The sequence below is a fragment of the Protopterus annectens genome, chromosome 2.part1 (genome assembly GCF_019279795.1).
Source record: "Protopterus annectens isolate FY-2018-M chromosome 2.part1, PAN1.0, whole genome shotgun sequence".
In the NCBI taxonomy this organism is placed as follows: Eukaryota; Metazoa; Chordata; order Ceratodontiformes; family Protopteridae; genus Protopterus; species Protopterus annectens.
In genome coordinates, this window is record NC_056729.1 from 1,712,369,155 (window position 1) to 1,712,390,371 (window position 21,217).

The following is a 21,217-nucleotide window of genomic DNA, read 5'->3' on the forward strand; positions in this document are numbered from 1 at the left end:
TCCTTTGCTCTGTGGTAATGGTCACTAATTTGTTTCCTTTGCTCTGTGGTAATGGTCACTAATTTGTTTCCTTTGCTCTGTGGTAATGGTCACTAATTTGATTCCTTTGCTCTGTGGTAATGGTCACTAATTTGATCACTCAATACATAAAAGTAGCGAGTGGCATTTAGTACCTACAGTCTTCGGTAGTACTTTAAATGGTACCCTCAGGTATTGGGATGAGACCCTCAGTTATTGGAACTCATCACTGGGGATTTGCTGGTGCCCTCTAGCTTCACCAAAAATCAGTCACTAAATACTGTGATGTTAAGCAGACCTATGCTTGTTTTCTGATATTTTTTCCACAATATTCTTTATTGTATGTATGTACATTCTTCACTGCATGTTTATATTATCGTTAATTGATCCAGCTAGTGTCTAAAAAGCTAGCTTGTGAAATGCCCAGTTGTCAGACTAAAATAAAATAATTCAATATGTTTACAATGTAACACTTCATCGCCCATGAGCAGTACAAATCTCTGATATCTCTAGATATGTATCATCTAGAGGCCACCCAACACAATGAGGAGACCATTGTCTGCACTTGAAGCCACAAAAACACAATGACAATACTGTATGATCTACACCCAAGGTCACACGACACAGTGACATAAGACTGTATCATTAATACGTGAAGTCACAGGGGGGAAAACATAATACCACCTTTGCCCTTATTCTACCACTTTCTCTCTGCCTTATTTCAAAAGTCCATCCCAGTCCCCCAATGCAATGCAATGTCATCAGAACAAAAGCTATCAGTAACTATCCAATATATTTATTCAAATGGAGACTTTAGCAAAAACAGGATACTTGGACAGAGAATCTGCCATGTGGTCATCTATTGGACTCTCCCCAGAACTGCTGCTAGCACTGGATGTAACTTCAAGGCACTGCAGGTAGATTTATTGGCTCGTATGGTCTTACCTGTGATCTGTAGCCCCATTCACTTACATTGACTTGTGCCATAGTTTAGTTTCATCTGTCCCTTATTGCGAAGGCAGGATTTGACAAGCTTATTTTGGTATTTATATTTAAATTAGCAGCAGATCAGATTGTAACAAGCCAAAGTTAATACTGTTAAGTGAAAGGTCACTGGTCTGAAGTCTCAGAATTCTGGTAATCAGTGGTCACTTCAAAGAACACTGGGTATATGGGTAGTGTGTGTGTGTGTGTGTGTGTGTGTGTGTGTGTGTGTGTGTGTGTGTGTGTGTGTGTGTGTGTGTGAATGTGTGTGTGAGAGAGAGAGAGAGAGAGAGAGTGTGTGTGTGTGTGTGTGTGTGTGTGTGTGTGTGTGTGTGTGTGTGTGTGTGTGTGTGTGTGTGTGTGTGTGTGTGGGTGCGTGTGTGTGTGTGTGTGTGTGCGCGTGTGTGTGTTAAGAGTATGCTACTTCTGAAGCTGCTGTAGTAATTTACTTTATTTGCAGTAAATATTTATATTTTTTTACTTGGTGATTTTTAAGAAACTGGTTCTGATCTTTTTGAATACAGTCACAGGAACTGTAAAACTAAGCCTCTTTTTATAACACAGCATGTGTTGCCAAAGGTTGGATGGCACTGCTTATGTTTCCAAGTAATCCTGTCAGAAAATACTTGTCAAACATTTGAAAATTGATAACATGTGAACCTCGTTATTGACCACTGCCAATAGTAATTCACACACGCACCTACCTGCATGTCTTTAACGACACTTGACTGCAGGGAGGACATGCAGATTCCACGCAGAAGACGCTCCAGCTGAGAAATGAACCAGAGAACCTCTTGCTGTGAGGTGACATCACTAACCTTTGCACCACCGCGGCCGACATTAATTTGCCAATATGGTGAGATTATATAAATCTTTTATTTCTGCTTTATTCCATACTCTTTATGGCCAGTGTTTACAGCTTTTCAAACCTCAGCCATTCCAAGTTCCCCCAAAGCATTTCAACACCCCATTCTCTATATACGCTACATCAGCCTTATGTCCTTACGACAGAGGAGACCCCACAATTTTGCACGGAATTCCAGATGTGGCCTTTACCACTGAAATATACAATGAAGAAAAATCTCTCTCTCAAGTACACACTCACCATGTAAAGCCACACCCTAAAATACTGGCAGTTAGGAGTAGAAGATTAAAGCTGTGAGCTTTTAATCAAATTCCTATAGTCAGGGGTTTGATTCTCACTGCCTCCATTTGCCCACTATCTGATTCTGAACAAACTACTTAACCAGACAATATTTCTGAAAAAGGTATATCTCTGTCCAGTGGGCTTACCAGGTTAACAAATAAAACGAACGTAGCAAAAGGATCCCAAGTCAAAAAAAAGCCTGCTCCCAGATGAGACCTTAACGCAATTTTATTTTATTCAGATAAACAAACAGCGTTTTCGCTACTCTCACTAGGTAGCTTCTTCAGAGGTTAAAAAGAGCGCGAGATCAGCGCTCTTTAAATACTACAGATCCTTACAAGTAAAGCACTACCTCCACATGTTTTTTATATATAAGTCAATCACTGCAATCAATGTAATTATAAAACAAAATAATAACAGAGAAACAGAATATGAATGGCAAAAAGCCACTTAAATACAATAAAATACGTTAGTTAAAGTGTACAACTACACATATATAAAACATATTAGATCACATATGAATGCACATTAAAAAGTTTACAAACAGTTGTGCACTTGTACAATTCAGAACAAGGGAAATGCAAGCATACTCAAACTATTATTAATTCTGTTCGCCATGCATTCAAACTTAATAAACTACCTTCAAGCAGTGAATTGTATGGCCAACAACAAAAGAAATGTATAACAGCCTAGTAAAAGGCCTATTTAAATTAGTATGTAAAATGAATTATAAGCAATGAATAAATAGCTTATAACCGTCAATAGGCAACCTTGTATTTACTACAACTAAAAATTATTCACAGTTTTTTGTTACTTGTGCTATTTACAGTGGTGGGTTTGTCTTTTGAGCCTTGCCTAAAAAAGGCACTATGGGGGTGGCAAGGGCCTTGGCCAGTATTTGAAAGCCTAAGGGTGACAGACGCAAGCCATCTCTAGCAAAGCAGTGTGGCTTGTCGAGCATGTCGTCCCAGGCGGACAGACACAAAAAAATAATCCTTGTTTTCCCGCCTTCCTCGACTAGTTTAGACCAGTTTACAGGCATTGCTGTATTCTGGGCTGTGGTGTAGTTCCTGTGTTGTCCATTACTTGAATAGAAGGAAGTTTCTTTGCTCACCAGTGGGAGTGGGGAGCCTTGAGCAGCCTACCTGTCCTTGGGGGAAGTGACCTCAGCACAAGAAGCTGTAGTAATTGGTTGTTTTGGACTATTTCTAGCTCTTTTGTAGTTCACTGTTTAAAATCCACCTCTGGGCATTTTTTCTGGCTATACTGCTCAGACAAGCTCCACGTGGGTTTACAGAGTGGTCCTAGCAGCAGGGAACTCAGAAAAGCGACTACCTTCTGGATTTAAGTATCTTTGCTTTTTTTCACTTGGAATAGCTTCTGTAGCTTACCTTGAACTAGCCTGAACTGTTTTTTAACTGATTGCTGCATTATTTTAAAATCTTAACTTAAAGTTACATTTAGTTGAATTTGATCGAACGTTTGCTTGTTCGCTTGTTTAATTTAACTGTGGAGGCTGCCCACTAAAGTGTGCTAGCCTGTGTAACTAATTTGTCACTGTTTCTGCATTTTCTGTGTGTTTCTACCAAAAAAAAAACAAAAAAATAATCCTTGTTTTCCCGCCTTCCTCGACTAGTTTAGACCAGTTTACAGGCATTGCTGTATTTTGGGCTGTGGTGTAGTTCCTGTGTTGTCCATTACCTTACTTGGATAGAAGGAAGTTTCTTTGCTCACCAGTGGGAGTGGGGAGCCTTGAGCAGCCTACCTGTCCTTGGGGAAAGTGACCTCAGCACAAGAAACTGTAGTAATTGGTTGTTTTGGACCATTTCTAGCTCTTTTGCAGTTCACTGTTTTAAATCCGCGTTTGCACGGCTTTGCTTGGTTGTACGCATAGCGCAGCGCCGGTTAAACAAGGTTAAACTTTTTCTGGCTCCGCCAAGTCTACTCTTCAAATTTTCCCTTAAGGAAGCTCTACTCTTAGTATAACCAGACTACTCACTGTATTATAAGCCTAGCACTTGTTCTCAATACTTCTCTACTAAGTAAGCACTCTCGTACTAAGTAAAGCACTACCTCTACTTACCACCCCTGTGAATATCCACTTCCCTTAAAGGTATACCACTCCCTTATACTGTTCTAACATGTCGAGTGGTAAATTACTGGCGTTGTCTCCAGTTCAGCTGGTCAATCTGGGTATCTTGAGACAATGCTACAATTGTCTCATGTACACAGACAACCCTCTACTCCTCCCAACAAACACAAATACATGTGAGAGATGCAACTACATAGCCAAACTGGAGGCTGAACTCTCTCAACTCAGGGCTGGCATGACCAGACAGGAGGAGATGGCAACCACACACACAACAATCCCAGTCCCACATAGACCTACCACAACTGCAAACCAAACACATAAAAACACAAAGACATACTCAGAGGCTCTAATAAAAAACTTACCAAAACAACAGAGGCTCCCAAAGCAGACATCCAAAAATCCACCACCTCAAAACAAAACACATGCAACACATACTTCAATAAATCAGTGTGTCGACCAATTGCAGCCCTTAAGGCCAAACACCTTGCCTGATACACTAGTAATAGGTGACTCCATAGTCAAACACACTGATGTCCCACTGACCAGGCTGAACAAGGAGAAGGTGACTGTGAGCTGTCTATTGGGAGCTAGGATCCGCCACATAACGCACGCACTCAGGTCACTCCAAAGCAAGTACAAATATGACTCCGTCATTGTCCATGCTGGTGTGAATGACCTGAGACGTACCTCCCTTGACTACATGAAAAGAGACATAGAGGAGCTCTCCGATTATGTAGCCCAGGCTGGTATGACCCTGACCCTGAGCAGCATCTTGCCCTCACCAAGAATTATACCACAATACAAAGACAAGATGATCAGCTTTAACAATTGGCTCAAGTACTGGTGTCATTCTAAGGGGATCCAATGTCTGTCTGCTTAGGATGACATGTTGGACAAGCCACGCTGCTTCGCAAGGGATGGCTTACACCTGTCACCACTGGGCTTCCAGATATTGGCTAAGGCTCTTGCCCCCCCCCCCCATAGTGCCTTTTTTAGGCAAGGCTCAAAAGACAAACCCACCTCCTTAGGAAACAAAAATGGAAAAAAACTAAGGGTAATGCTGCTCCTCCAGAAGTCTAAATCTCAAGATGCAGGCACTTGATGCACTCCTCAGCATGGAGAACATCGACGTCTGTGCAGTAACTGAAACCTGGTTCAAGGCTCCTGAGAGCACCCCAGCGCTACCAGGCTATACCTCGTATCATGCTTTTCGGCCCCAAAACCCAGGCGAACCACAAAGGAGGGAGTGTCCATATTCATCAAGGACACCCACACCTCCAGGTTAGTAGCAACACATGAAGCATCGGAGACCATACAGGTGCAACTAACCATAGGCAAAACTGCTATACAACTGGTAGCATGTTACAGACCACCCTCTCAATCTCAGGAACCCCACTCAGCCTTCCTGAAGACATTGGAGGATATGAATGTATCACAAAATAAAATCATACTGGGAGACTTCAACTACCCAAACATAGATTGGGTACATTATTCTAGCCCTAATACCCTAGCCCAAAGGTTCCTGGAATTCATAAATTCAAATGCACTGGAACAACTAGTCACCTTTCCCACTAGGGGAGATAATATACTAGACCTGATCATCACAAACATGGGGACAAAATGCTCCACACCATGAGATCTGACCACAAACTAATCACCCTGGATATACATATCCCACCTCCACCCCCAGCACAAAAGACCACAGTGAAAAACTTCTCAAATGCAGACTTCACTCTTCTTAAGACTGAGATGGTATCCTTTAAGCCCACTGTGCCAGTGGATACCACATCCCACAATGCCGAATCCTTCACAAATGCTTTCTATGGACATCTCCAAGAATGCATGGATCATGCAATCCCAAACAAATCCAAGTCCCTCTCCACCAAATGTAAGCATCCTGTCTGGTGGACCTCAGCCATAAACAAATTGTATAACAAAAGAAGGAAGCTACTGCACATCAGAGTGAAATCCCATGAAGGGAAGACATCTCTGATCAACATTAGCAGAAAACTACGTTCTCTCATAAAACATCCAAGGCAAACTTTGAGAGAAAAATCGCTAAGGACACTAAAGATAACCACAAAGCCTTCTTCAGCTATGTTAGAAACCTGGGCGGAAACCCTCAGATATGCTCAGAGTTGGTTCACAACAACAAAAAAATACACTGAACCCACAGATATTGCTAACATTCTGGCTGACAGGTTCTGTGCAAATTTCTCCCTCCTTCACCCCAAAAGAAGCAATACTTATCCCAGCTGAATGTAATCTCTCTGTCATCTCAGATGTCCAAGTGAGAACCCCCTAAACAAAGCAAAAACACAGCATCAATGGGACCTGATGGTATCCCGGGTGCGTGTTACGTGAACTCAAGAGGAGCTAAACCCACACATAAAAATGCTATTTAACCTTAGCCTTACTTGGGATATGTACCTGAACACTGGCGTGCAGCAACAGTGATCCCACTCCACAAGGGGTGCCTCTACAGACCCTGGAAACTACCACCCCATAAGCTTAACTAGCCTGGTCTGCAAAGCTATGGAAAGAATCATTATGGAACTCATAAACAGAGACATAGGGGACCTACAGACACTTGACCCCACCAAGTTTGGCTTTGTAAAAGGCAGATCCTGCCTTTTAAACCTGGTTGACTTTTTTGAAACAGTCACTAGAGCCATTGATGAGGGCAAAGCAGTCCATACAGCATACCTGGACTTGGCTAAGGCCTTCAACACAATACCCCACTCAGGCATCATAGATAAGCTAAACAGCTTAAAAGTAAACCCGTATGTCACTAGATGGGTTGCAAACTGGCTAAAGGACAGAACCCATAAAGTTAAAATCGCTGGAGCAATGTCAGACTCAAAGCCAGTCACAAGTGGTGTCCCACAGGGATCTGTCCTGGGACCCCTCTTGTTCGGCATTTATTTCTCAGATGTTAAAGCAAACATGGGAGGGCTGTTGCTGACAAAGTTCGCAGATGACTGCAAACTAGGCACCATAGTCGATACACCAGCAGACACACACATCCTACAAAAAGGCCTCACTGAAATGGACAACTGGTGCCGTAGTCACGGCCTTAAACTAAATGCCAAAAATGTATAGTCATCCCTTTGGAAAAACAAAGTACCCACAAATTATCACATAGACAGCAACCCACTGAGTATGGAAAAAGTAATCAGAGACCTAGGGACCCAAGTAGACAGTGACCTCTCATTTGACACCCACGTTGCCAAAGTGGTTAGAAAAACATTCTATCTTGCACACCTCATCATGAAGGGATTCACATCCAGATCCAAGGATGCCATTGTACCCCTATATTCCTCCCTCATCAGACCCATGATTGAGTACAATGCCCCATTTGGTATGTACCTCACCCTGGATTTGCAACAGCTGTAGAGACCACAAAAGTACCTCACCAAAAGGATCAAGGGTCTCCAACATATGTCTTATTCTGCCAGACTAAAGAAACTTCAGCTCTATTCAGTAGCATACCACCTGCTCAGAGGTGATCTCTGACTGACGTACAAGGCCATGTCCAATCAGGATCTGATGGACATACTCCACCTCAAAAAATCCAAATCCATCAGGACCACAAGAGCTAAAGACTTAAACCTCGGCACAAGTATGAATAGGACATGCTGGAGGGATAGATTCATAAGCCAGAGGCTTCCCATGCTTTGGAACAGGATCCCAGTTCATATTAGGCAGAGCCCCTCACTGACTCTCTTCAAGAGAAATCTTGATGAGTGGATGGGAGATCGTAAGTTTACCCCAGGGGTCACATCTGTGTCACTGCTAGACAGGGGCACAGTAAACTAATTCTATTATATAAGGGGACCTTCATTGTGTCACTACTAGACAGAGGCACAGTATTCTAGATTTATTCTGTACATTTTTGTACCATTTCATGGGGTGGCAAAAGCCACATCACTATGGCTAGGCTTACAAATGCCCCAGGGCAGATAGCCTAGTACTATACTATGAAACTATGAAACTATGGATTCCCCTTTGAATGACACCAGAAACTTAGCCAATTGTTGAAAATGAGATTTTTTTCTTTATACTGTGGTAATATTCTTGGTAAGGGCAAGATGCTACTCAGGGTCAGGGTCATACTATCCTGGGCTACGTGATCAGAGAGCTCTTCCATGTCTCTTTTCATGTAGTCCAGAGAGGTACGACTCAGGTTATTCACACCAACGTGGACAATGGCAGAGCCATATTTGTACTTGTTCTTTAGTGACCTAAGTGCTTGTGTTATGTGGCGGATCCTGGCGCCAACAGGCAGCTAACAGTAATCTTCTCCTTATTCAGCTTAGTGAGTGGGACGTCAGTGTGCCTGACTATAGATTCACCTATTACTAGTATGTTGGGTATGTTATTTTGCCTTAAGGGCTGTGATTGCATGGCACACTGGTTTTGCAAAGTATGTGTTTCATGGTTTGTGTTGGGAGGTGGAGGTTGCTTGGATGTTTGCTTTGAAGGTCTCTGTTGGTTTTGCAGATTTTTATTTAGAGCCTCCGAGTATGTTTTCATGTATTTATGTGTGTTTTTTTCCAGTGCTGCTTTAATGGGTTTATGTGAGACTGGTGGTGTGATGCAAGTATTTCCCTTCTCCTCTTGACTGTCTGATCCAGTCTTGGGTTGAGAGAGTTTAGCTTCCAGTTTAGCCGTATAATTGCATCTCTCGCATGTATTAGTGTTTGGTGGTAGGAGGAGGGGATTGTCTGTGTACATGAGGCAGTGGCAACATTGCCTCAAAATGCCCAGATTCACCAGTTGGACTGGAGAGTACACCTGACACTGCCCTTTGGACATGTCAGGATAGGCACAGTGAATTGTTTTACTGGATGGCTGTTAAGGTCGAATTGAGAGCCTTGTCCTTCTGTACCGTACAGGAGGGTCTAGTGCTAGGGTTTATAAGTGCTTGCTATAAGTTTTGAGGAAGTGCCAGGCTGAGAAAAAAAGTGGGTTGAGTGCTTAAGTTGAAAGTGTGTCTAGTTCCAAGGGAAAAATTGAAGAGGAGACTTTGTGATGCTGGGAATAGTTTTACCTTAGCTAACCGGTGTTGCCCGGCACGCAAAACTGAGCAAATACGGTATTTATAGCAGAGAAATGAAAGAGATAAAAATTAGCCCAAAATGGCCAATAAACTACTAATTTCTGGGCTGAAACCACTCCTCCAGGGACAGACAGGCTGCTCAAAGCTCCTCACCCTCACAGGTGAACAGAGAACTTCCTTCTATCCAAGTAAGGTATGGGCAAACACAGATTTGTAACACAGCCCTGAATTCAGCACTATATGCACAACCAAAAATAAAAAAGAAGAAAAATCCAAATAATACGACCAGATGAAAGATCCAACACTATTTATTAGTCTCTCTCTAGCGCCTCGGCTTGCGCCTTTAAGGAGAATGACTATCAGAAACATTTCATAAGTATTTATATCATTCAAGAACAACAATTAAGAAACCAATTAAACAATTAAACAATTGATCACAAAATCCTTAATTCATAAAAACACTCTCCAATTACATTCCACATTTATACCACTAGGTGTCAACGTATCATACTTCAGTATAAAAACAGTCTCTTTATATAAAAGTTTTTGTTTAACTAAATCCCTATTATTATCTATTATAATATGTTCCAAAACTGTTGCTAATAAACCATCTGGTTGACTATTATGATAGTCTTTAAAGTGCAATGCTAAAGGGCGTTCTACTTTCTTATTCTTTATATCCCTTACATGTTCCTGAAGTCTAACTTTAAAAGCTCTTTTACTTTCTCCTATATAAAACAGTCCACAGGGACATTTTAAAGCATATACTATTGCTTCTGTGTTACAAGAAAAAGTCCCATGGGATTTAAAATTTCTACCATTTATACATTCAAATGTTCTACTAATATATTGACAGGAAATACACTTACCACACTGATATGTGCCCATTAATCCTATCTCTAATTTTAAATTAATATTAGGTCTGGAATATCTAGCATGTACTAACATATCTTTGTGGTTTCTACCTCTTTTATAAGAAAATATGACATTTTTTGGAATTACTTCTACTAAATCTTTATATTTAAATAAAAAAGGCCAGTACTTCTGTACTGCCTTTTTAACTTCTTCTGTTATTAAATCATACGTTAAGACCATAAACATTTGTTTATCAGAACAATTGTTTTTTTCTTTTTTCATCTTACTGCTTTTATTTTCATTTATATATAGTTTTTCACTTCTTGCTCTTTGTAAAGATAATTCAACTTCTTTTTTATTATAATTTCTTCTAATAAATAACTCTACAGTCTTCTTTAGTTCTATTTCCAATTCATAACTATTATTACACAGCCTCATAATTCTAATGAATTCCCCATATGGCAAAGATTTTATAAGATGAGATGGATGATGACTTTGTCCATCTAAAAAATGTAAATTATTTTCAAACTTTCTATAAATTTTTGTAGCTATCTTACCATTATCCATGCCTTCTAAAGTCAGATCCAGAAAATTCACTCTCTTACCCATTTGAAAGTCATCAAACTCCAGTCCAAATTGATTTTTTTGTAAATTATTTTTTAAATTTTCTATATCATCTATACCACCATTACATACAAAAATCAAGTCATCAATATATCGATAGTAACTCACTACATATTTTTTAAAAAATTCTAACTGATATAAAAATTCTAGTTGAAAGGAATTCATTAGCACATTTGCATACATAGGGGCAAAACTTGCCCCCATGGCTGTGCCCTTCAATTGATGGAATAATTGACCATCGAAATAAAAATAATTATTTTTAAGACAAAATTCCATTAATTCAATAATATAAAAAGACTGAGGGTTATCACCTAATGTTTTTCTTAAGGCTCCTAATCCATATTCATGTCTAATGCTTGTATATAAACTTTTTACATCAGCTGTGAACCAAAACATATCCTTTGTCCATCTTATTGAAAAGATTGTGTCCAAAAATTCAAAACTATCCCTAATATATGATGTTTGCTTTACAACATAAGGGTACAGGAAACTGTGTAAAAAAATACCCATATTATGTAAAAAATAATTACATGCTGATACAATGGGACGTCCTGGAGGGGAATTCACATTTTTATGTACCTTTGGTAGACAATAAAATAAGGCTATCTCACAATTATTTGTCTTAAATTTCTTCATTACATCATCCCTTGTAAAATATCCTAGCCTAAGCCCTTTATGTAATAAATCGTCAAACTGTTCCAATGCCTTATTATATACTTTAACATCACATTTACCATAAGTATTAGTGTCATTAAGATGTTTTAAACACATTTCAGCATACTGGGTATAATGCATAAGCACCACTTTGTTTCCCTTATCAGCCGGCTTTATTACTAATTCATGATTTTTAATTAAAGTTTGTAAAGCCTGCCATTCTAATTTAGTCAGATTATATTTAATCTTATGTTTACTGGCTTCAAAAGCATTATATAGTTCTTCTTTAGCAAAATGAATCATTGCTGCAAAGTTTTTAATACCCTCATGTGCAAATGGAGGGACAAAATCACTTTTAGTTTTCACTTTAGATGTATCTAATTTACTGTATGCAATACACCTAGCTGTGTCCACATTTTCAGATGAACAAGAGTAAAAACTATCATCAGAATCATCAGAAGAAGTCATTAATACCACACTGTTATTTTCATTACAAAAATTAAAAGCACTTCTGCCCTGAAAAAAAGCAGCCAAATGCAATTTGCGTATAAACTTATAAATGTCACTTTTCAAAACATATTCACGAGGCAAAACAGTTGGAATAAATTTTAAACCATAGTTAAGAACTGAAACAATATCATTATTTAAGTCCATACCACATAAATTAATGATATAGGCAGTGTCCACATTATTATCAGTAACTGTTAGAAAGCTGTCATTAATTTCTCCTGGTTCGTTTATACCTTTGCGTTGTTGCATATGTGCCCGCAAATGTTCTCTGTCCATGTTCCGCTTCCCTGTCGTTGTCTCTAAATCGCTCTCCATTATCTGAATTCAGCACTAACCTGAAAACTGGACTATACTAGCTTAGAAAGGCAGGAAACAAGCATATATATATATATATATATATATATATATATATATATATATATATTTTTTTTTTTTTTAGAAAATAAAGCAGATACACTCAAAAAACACTTTAAACGCACAGTAAAGCATACTTATTGTTATATATCGCAGATCAGAGTTGTAGTCAATGCCCCTAGTAATAAAGTAGGAAGAAACACATTTTATTTTATATTAAAATCCACTCACTTTACTGAAACACAGTTTTAGTTCAATTATCTAGGTCATCCTGTTCCTGGCAGGGACTAGCAAACTAGTAGATGATACAATAATTTAATTATCAGTTTAGTCACCTTTGAATGAAAACATTGAGGGGTGCTGATGAATGCATCTATTATTTATTTAATTCTATGTTAACCAGGAAGACCCACCAGACAAAACTGTCTACTTACAGGAAGAAATGGAGGTTTGGCCTGTAACAGTATTTGAATACAGACTGAAGGAATTAAAGTTGGGGCCGCTGGATATTTTTGCAGCTCATTGTGTTTATTTACTGTGCTGCTGTTCTCTTATGTTCTTTAACAAATAATAATTTGTAAAACAGAATGAGCAAACATGTTAGACTGTTTCCCCCCATGGACAGATTCTTAAGAAATAAAATACTAAAGCACAAATATATAAAACTCTGAATACGTACCATCTCCTAAGAACATGATTAAATTCTTGGCAACATTTTTGTTCAGCTTCTCTAATGACAAGGCATGTTTCAGGGTATCCTGAGCTTGATACCTCCAGTATTCTGGATTTTTTTCATTCTCTAAAACACAGAAAGAACACAGAGTGAGCCCACAGCAGCAAATAAATGTGCAACATTACTGGAGAATTTATATTCAGCAATAAATAAAACAATTAACAGGACTAGAACATTTATATTAACATACATTTTTTAAACAGATACCATGTTTGCATTACATTTAATTACCCTTCGGACTGAATTTCTACTTCTTACTGTGAAGCAAAGCTCAAAGCGGAATCTAACCTTCATTTCAAAGATAAAAATAATATGAAATACCAAATAATATGAAATACCAGCCCAAGGTATAAGAGTTTTGTGGCAGATTAAGCCACTGAGAACACAAGTTTGACTAATAAATGCAGCCATTATCGCTTGCTACAAGGTCAGGTCATCCTTGGGATTCTTGACCATGGCAGAGCTGACCCCTGGTACATGGTAGGAAGCTGCATGAATCTGTACAGAGAAGTGCCCTGGTGCTAAAGCTGCCTCATGGTGCTGTACAATCATCCTACAGGGGGCATAAGGATGTTGGGTAAAACTCCCTCAGGAGCTTCAGATTACAGAAGCTGCTTCCGGTTCCCATCACATTTTGGTCCTTCTTAGATTAGCTCTGTTTTGCTTGCTTCGAATACAAGCAGTTAGATTCTTGAACTAATACTGCCATGCATTTTATACATGAGGAGTGTAGTTTCAAGGAACCATGCGCAAAACATGTAACAAAACCAATTTCCTCAGTATCATGCAAAGTTGCTTTTCGGGTGAGGTCTCTCTGCTTCCATTATCAGACTTCTGTTAATTCTGAACTCCTACTCTCTCCACCTTTCCACTTTTCTGTCATTCTTGCTACCCTCCTGCTCTGTCATTCTCTTTTCTTTCAGCAGAGCTCTGTATGTTCCTCAGTTCTGCTCTCACCATCCGCCTGTCTTCGCTGACTACCTTCCTGTCGTACCCCCGCAATAAGGGTCCCAAAACTCACAGCCTAACTCAGATGTATCCAGCTTCAAGTGCTCCTAATCCAGTCTGTGAAGGTTTTTCCCCCACTTAAATTTAATTACAAAATATCCAGTTTACTCCTGAACCCTCATTGCAAATACTTGCCTTTGCAGTTCTGAGCACTTCTGCAACCTGTACATAGATTGTTCCATTCCATACATTTCCTGTAAGGGCATTTCTAGTAGCTTATTATTTTTTTTTTCAGTTACTAGAGTAGAGCACCAATCACATCTGCTTATTTGCAGGCCCAGTCTGGGTTACAAACATAGTAGTGGTAAAACAAAATCAAAATTATATATTAGAGCATACAGTAAATGAGACACAACAGTGTGAATACAGCAAAAAGCCTACACATAATTTACAAAAGATGGTAAGTGAGATTAGAAATATACAGTGATAAAATGGGATATGGGAATGCCTAGGTGTACGCTGGAGAGGAGAGGAGATGTGATGTAGCAGCTGGTGCAACTGTTACCATCACAAACAGCAAAACATTGAATACCCCAGTGCATTTAAAAAATCGACATTGAAGAGAGTCAATAGTAGGAAAACGATGAGCGACAGTGGAGATTAATAAGAAGAGAAGTGATCATCAGAAAGGAGGAAATTAATGCGATAGGTGGGGGAGCAGCAAGAGTTACATGGCAGAAGTTATGCGAGAAGGTAGCAAAGGCTTTGCATGGGCTGAATTTTAATTTTACAGACATGAGAGTTAGGTTACATGTCCTATGTTTTGACATTTGCATTTGAACTGCTTAATTAGCTGTTGTTCAAATTAAGGTCTGGATTTTTTGCAGTGCTTAATTTCAGTAAGACAGTGAAGCAGCAATTGCCACAGATGAGGAGCAAGAACAGAGAAGTTATAGTTTGGTGAATGAAGTTTGGTGGAAGGAATTATAACAGTTCTGCTGACATAGGTTTAGCTTCTAAGGTTGTAATGTTGGTTAGGGTCAGTCTCATTGTGGGGAAGGGTGGGGCATCTCAGTGTAGAAGTTTAAAAAGGAGGCAGCCACGAAGGAGGTTCAGTATCTAGAACAGGTAGCCATTTAACCTTTTCCAAGGTGCTGCACTGCTCACTGTGAGGGGAGATGGAGATGAAACGGATTGTAAGGCAGTAATGTATAGAGCAGGTCATATTCCAGATGTGCCGGCAGGATATTTTAGCTCTAGCTGCTTGTAATAGGAACTAAAAAATCTTTTGGGTAACAATAGCAGATAGTTGTTGTTTGATCTGACCTTCTGAATGTGGCCTTGGAAGTAAGGGTTTGTATATAAATGACAAAGTGAATTCAGATAGATTGTCATCCATGTCTTTAATGTGGACAGAGGGCTTGTGGCTTTAGTCACTCTGTTCTTTGCACCAAACAGCACAGACTTCGGGTTGAAAAATTGCTCAAAAAAGGCCATTTGTTTAGTTGTAGTAGGTTAGTTTATTGTTGAGTTTGGATGATGACATAACCAAGGCTGGATGGGATACACACCTCTTTCCCCAGCAGGTCCTATTTATATCACAGGCAAGGTTTTAAGTCTTTAAAATGGGTAATTGTGGTACTGTTTGTTTTGTGGTTATGTAGGAGGTCCATTAGACTGGGGTCTGACAATGCCCTGTATGCCAGGCATAGATCTCCTGTCAAAAGGCTGTAGGAGACATAATACAGGGATATGGCCTTGAGGCGGTCTGCACAGGACATTTTACTTGCACCCTGTATTTTTAGTGCGGAATCTCTGTGGACGGTCCAATTGTTGGATATGCCTGGTTAGGTACATAAGCAAAGGGGGCATACCAAAGGGAGCATTTTACTCAATGATAGGTCAGTCTGATGAATGCCTAATACAGTGGAACAATGACTTCCTTGGACTTAGATGCCATACCTTTGTTTGTAAGTTGTGCAACATAGAAGGATTTCCTCACCACTGTAGGCACGTGATGGTCAAAGGCTAGATTACTGTGTGTGTGTCCCCAAGTTCCCGACTACTGGACTAACTCTTAGGGGTGTGTTGTCAATATGATAATTACCAGGGGTAGATGACTTCCCAAAGGATACAATTATGCATTTCTTGGCATTTAGTTTTAGTCCATGGCTCTGACACCAGTTGTTTGTCTAGTTCAGCCCCTCCTGGAAAACATTTGTGTCACTATGAGATTCAATGACAGCTCCTAATTTGCAATCATCTGCAAACATACTCAGCTGGATATCACTGACATTGGCCTTGACTTCTGAGAAGTAAATGCCAAAAAGGAGAAGTCCAAGGACTGATCCCTGAGGGACTACACTTGTGACTGGCCTCTTTGTAGAGGTGGACTCCCCCATTCTAACTTCCTGGGTCCTGTCTGTGAGCCAGTTGGCTATCCACCGGGTGACATACGGGTTTGTACCCAACTTCTTGAGTTTGTCAGCAATGCCTGAGTGTGGCATTGTGTCAAATGCCTTGGCCAAGTCAAGGTAGGCAGTGTGAATGATTTTGCCCTCATCCATTGCTTTGGTGACCTTCTCAAAGAAGTCCACCAAGTTGAATATGATCTGCCCTTTACGAAACCAAACTGTGTTGGGTCCAGTGTCTGGAGGTTTACTATATCTCTGTTGATCATCTCCATGATAATTCTTTCTATGCCTTTACATACAAGATGAGTGAGACTTATGGGTCTGTAGTTTCCAGGGTTTGTAGATGGTCCACCTTTGTGTAGAAGTATTACTATTGCCTTTTTCCATTCATGAAGTGCAAAATCTGTTTGGAGGCTACAGTTAAATAGTAATTCTGAGGCCCTGATAGGTCATGTTCATCTGTTTGGAGGCTACAGTTAAATAGTAATTCTGAGGCCCTGATAGGTCATGTTCTATGCTAATTAGAAGGCATCCTGGGATATTGTCTGGGCCCATTGATGAAGTGTTCTTGGTCTTAGACAGACCGTTAAGGACCTGTTCCCTAGTGATAGTGGGGAGGAAAGTTATATTTGATGGTATTTCCTGAGGGAAGGTTGAGGGGGAGAGGGGGGTAAAGCTGGAGCTGAATTTATCAGCCAGGAGATTTGCTTTATCATTAGAAGTTTCATTAATTCTTTGCAGGATTGTTACAGGTCTCTCCAGCATACCTTTTGACATGTTTAGATCAGCACAAAGTAGCATTTTGTTTTGGGATTTGAAGATTTGTTGGTTGGTTGCACAGTACACTAGTATTTGTTTTTGTTTCTTGTTTGTCTTGGCTGTGGAGTAAGAAATACAGGAGCAGAAAATAAACTATAAATCAGGATCACCATCAGTTTCATAGGCTGGAATTATGGAAATGGCAGTACGTTTGCAGGTAAATGTGAACCCAAATATAAACAGGCTGTACAACAAGAGAAAAAGAAATTGCACATGTAACTCCCAATATGCCAAAAAACACTCTTGCTAAACTTAACATGGAACTTTGGTCCCTGTTGAAATTGACCAAAGCTAGACAGGAGATAAAAAGAGCTGCCCAGGCAAAACACAACCAGAAAGCCTACTTTAGCTATGTTAGGAGCCTCAAAAGTAATGCCCATTACTGCTAAGAATGAATAGTAAAGGACATCTTCTACTTGGACTTAGAGGTCATAGCCAGTCTAATAGCAGGCAAAAGCCCCCCCCCTCCCCCAAACATTCACAGATCATAAACTGGGAGACTTGTACATCCCAATCTCCCTAGAACAAGACCTCAAGGCACTCTCAAAGGCCAAAAATACTGATTTTATTGGGTTGGATAGCACAGCAGGACTCCTACTGGCCAACAGGAAACAGGACTAATCAAACCCCCTATTGAGACTATCTGATAGTCTCCAAACAGGCCATTTGCCAATGGATGACAGCAACAGTCATACCCTTGCACAAGGGTGGAGCATCAACTGACACAGGAAACTACAGACTAACAAGTCTGACCAGCCTCGTGTACATGACAATGGAGAGGATCATTATAGAATGAACAAACAAGAACATGGGTAACCTAACAGCCCTTGACACCCAGCCAACTTGGTTTTGTCAAGGGCAGGTTCTGCCTGCTCAGCTTGCATGACTTCTTTAAGAAGGTTATATAGAATGCATGGATGAGGGGAAAGAAATTATATTATTATATAAGCACAAACCACATATCTGAATCTTACTAAGGTGTAAGATACCATTGTACACTCTGGTATTGTTAAGTAACTCTTCCAACTAAGTAACTCTTCCAACTAAATGTTAACCTCTATGTAACTCAATACATAGCTTATTGGCTCACAAATGGAGCCCAAAAAAATTGAAGGTGGGTAGGCTCCAACTCCTCAAAAAAAAAAGTCACCAGTGGTGTACCCCATGGCCGTCTTCTTGGACCACTCCACTTTAGTGTCTACTGGTTGTCAAAGCTAATGTTAAGGTTTTATGGCTGACCAAGTTTGATGATAATTGTAAACTACACAATATTCTAAATTCAGAGGACACAAAGATTCCCCAAGACAGCCTTTCTCAAACCAATAGCTGGTGACAAAATCATGGACTGAAACTAAATGTCAAAAAATCTATTACAGTATCCCAAAGAAACCTCAACTTCTTCCGCAATGATCATACAGACCCCCAGACCCCCCCCCATAATACTGATCCTGTAGTATGGGATCTGGGATCCTATGTAGACAACGAGCTGCCAGTTAATTACTATATAAACACTGTTTTAAGAAAGTCCTTTTTTCATTGCCCGGTTTATTAGTAAGGGTATGGAAATGAGGACATAGCATGTGATTATTCCACTGTACTTGGCACTTATTAGGGTGATCATACGTTCCCTTTCACATGTACCTGTCCAAACACTTGGCACAGCTTGAATGTCCACAGTATTTTCTCACCAAGAAAATCAAGGGTCTAAATCCTAAAATTACACTGACTGTTTCAAAGCCTGTCTATACTCTTGGTATCATACAGGCTGCTGAGGGATGACCTGTACTTAGCGAACAGAGCCACAAGAGACCACATCCTCTCAGACCTACCCACTCTGATCTACCTACAGATCTGCAAGTCCGGTGATATATGTGTTACCTTGCAGGAAATAAAGTGGATGTCAGTTGAGGCTAGAGTTAATGTACTAATCAGTAAACTAATTTCATATTAATGAATGGACACGTACTGGCCTTAACTTCTCATCTCATCTTCAGAATAAGTAATTAATGAAAGGCACTGTTCTCTGCTTAGAAATAAGCTCTCTAAAATAAATTCCACTTAAAATTCAGTAAGTCAGGAGTGCCTCCAGCAAATATGTCCATTTACCTTAGCTACTTCAGAGAAAGCATTTGGCAAAGTTACTCCTAAAATCTGGTATACTTTGCCACAAATCTGTAAAATAGTGACATTCTGCCAGTATTTTGCAAATTGCTAAAATATTACTTTGCAGATGGATAAAAATGCAATTTTCCTAAGGATCCCAGTTAAGTCATATCTGCAAATATTGCACTAGTAGCAGTTTTGCCATTTGCTTGTGACTCAGCACTCATTTTCTGACAGCTGATACCATTTCAAATATCTGCAAAAAATTGTTTTATTAGGGGCACAGCTGCTCACCACACAGTGTTGTTTTGGTGCCAGATGAACAGGTATACAACTTCCTAGCAAGAAAGTTCACATTTTATTTTGAATTGTTGTTACTTGGATGCTTTGTATGAATATGCATGTTTGCATTTTACTTAGATGAAGTACTTGACAGAACAAGTCTGTTGTCAATATCCTTTAAAAATGATTTTGCTGTCTTGCATTTATTGTGCGACTGGAAACATCAGTGTGGTATTGAAAAGAGAAAGATGAATGCATCAGGTAGTGCCACTTTCCTCACAGGGCTGTTTTGCTGTCAGATGTACAGTTTTATTTATTTATTTATTTTTATTTTATTTTACATTTGTTGACCGGGATAGTCCGACTGGATACATGTCCATTTTTAGCGGAGGATCAGGGAGAAAAGCTCCACATAAAAACAGAACAGAGACAGTACATACACAGCTGAGTTTTAAACTCAGGAAACATATCAAAATATAAACATAGAATACAAGCAGATATCATAATTCACAATGTGCAGACATACTTATGATATAAGGCATGGGTAGATAGCTAAACAGCAGATTGGGTAGCAAAATATGATTTAGTGGAGTTGTTAATCAGGTTTTGAGCAAGGGCACAGCCAGTGTGATATGAGATAGTTTTTGAGGCTTTTTTTAAATAGGGGTAGTGAAGTTTCCTTGGTAATGGTAGTAGGGAGTAAATTCCAGGTTTTACCAATTAAGTTGGCAAATAGAGCATCTCCTGCAGAGTTGGTGGATTTTTGGGTTAGTATCATTAGTTTATTAGATGAGCATAGTGGCCTGGGGGCTGAGAATATTTTTAAGGGCAGGGGTGTTTTCTGGTTGGTGGATGACTGTGTGCTACTATAAGCTGGTTGAACTGCAGAAGGGTAGGAAATTCTAGCCATCCTAGAGCTTTTAGGTTTTGACAATGATGAGTTCTAAAAGCCATGCAAGTAGCAAATCTGGCTATATGGTTGTAACACCCTGCTAATTTACTGATATCGGTTTTGGACAGGTTGGTGAGTACAGGGGAGACATACATAAGGGTAGAGAGAAGGTGAAATCTTGCAATAGCTGCCCTAGCAAGAGGGGTGAGGAAAGGTTTGGCTCTGTACAGGGAGCCAAGTTTTTTGTTAACGGACTTAATAGTGTGATTTACATGCGTATCAAATTTAAGGATGTTGTTGATTATTACACCTAGAAGCTTAGTGTGGTCATCTGGGGAGATAATGGTGTCATTGTTAGATTTAATATTGAAGGCTGGAGGAGAAATCCTATGGTTAGGGGAGAAAAGTAGCAGCTTGGTTTTGTTAGGATTTAGAAGCAGGTGGCGATTAGCTAGCCAGATTTCTATGGTGCTGGAAGTGGTCTGGGTTAGGGACAATAGTTGTGTTGGAGAGGAAACAGAGCATATCTGGGTTGAGTCATCTGCATATTGGATGCAAGTGGCTCTTGGGATGGTTGTTTGAAGATAATTGATAAGGATTGAGAAAAGAAGAGGACCTAGTATGGAGCCCTGTGGAACTCCTAGGGTCAGAGGTAGTTGGGACGACAGCTTATTCTGCCATAAGACAGCCTGCTGTCTACCATTTAGGTAGGACTGAAACCATTGT

General features: G+C 39.8%; 1 protein-coding gene across 1 annotated transcript in view; it reads right to left on the reverse strand.

The window, feature by feature from the left end:
• The window catches only part of ALPL (alkaline phosphatase, biomineralization associated), a 693,762-nt gene that overhangs the window by 343,847 nt on the left and 328,698 nt on the right, over nt 1–21,217 (reverse strand). Inside the window, exon 3 of the mRNA XM_044063160.1 lies at nt 12,980–13,099. Within this exon, the coding sequence (XP_043919095.1) occupies nt 12,980–13,099 (120 nt within the window). The remainder of the gene's footprint in view (nt 1–12,979; nt 13,100–21,217) is intronic.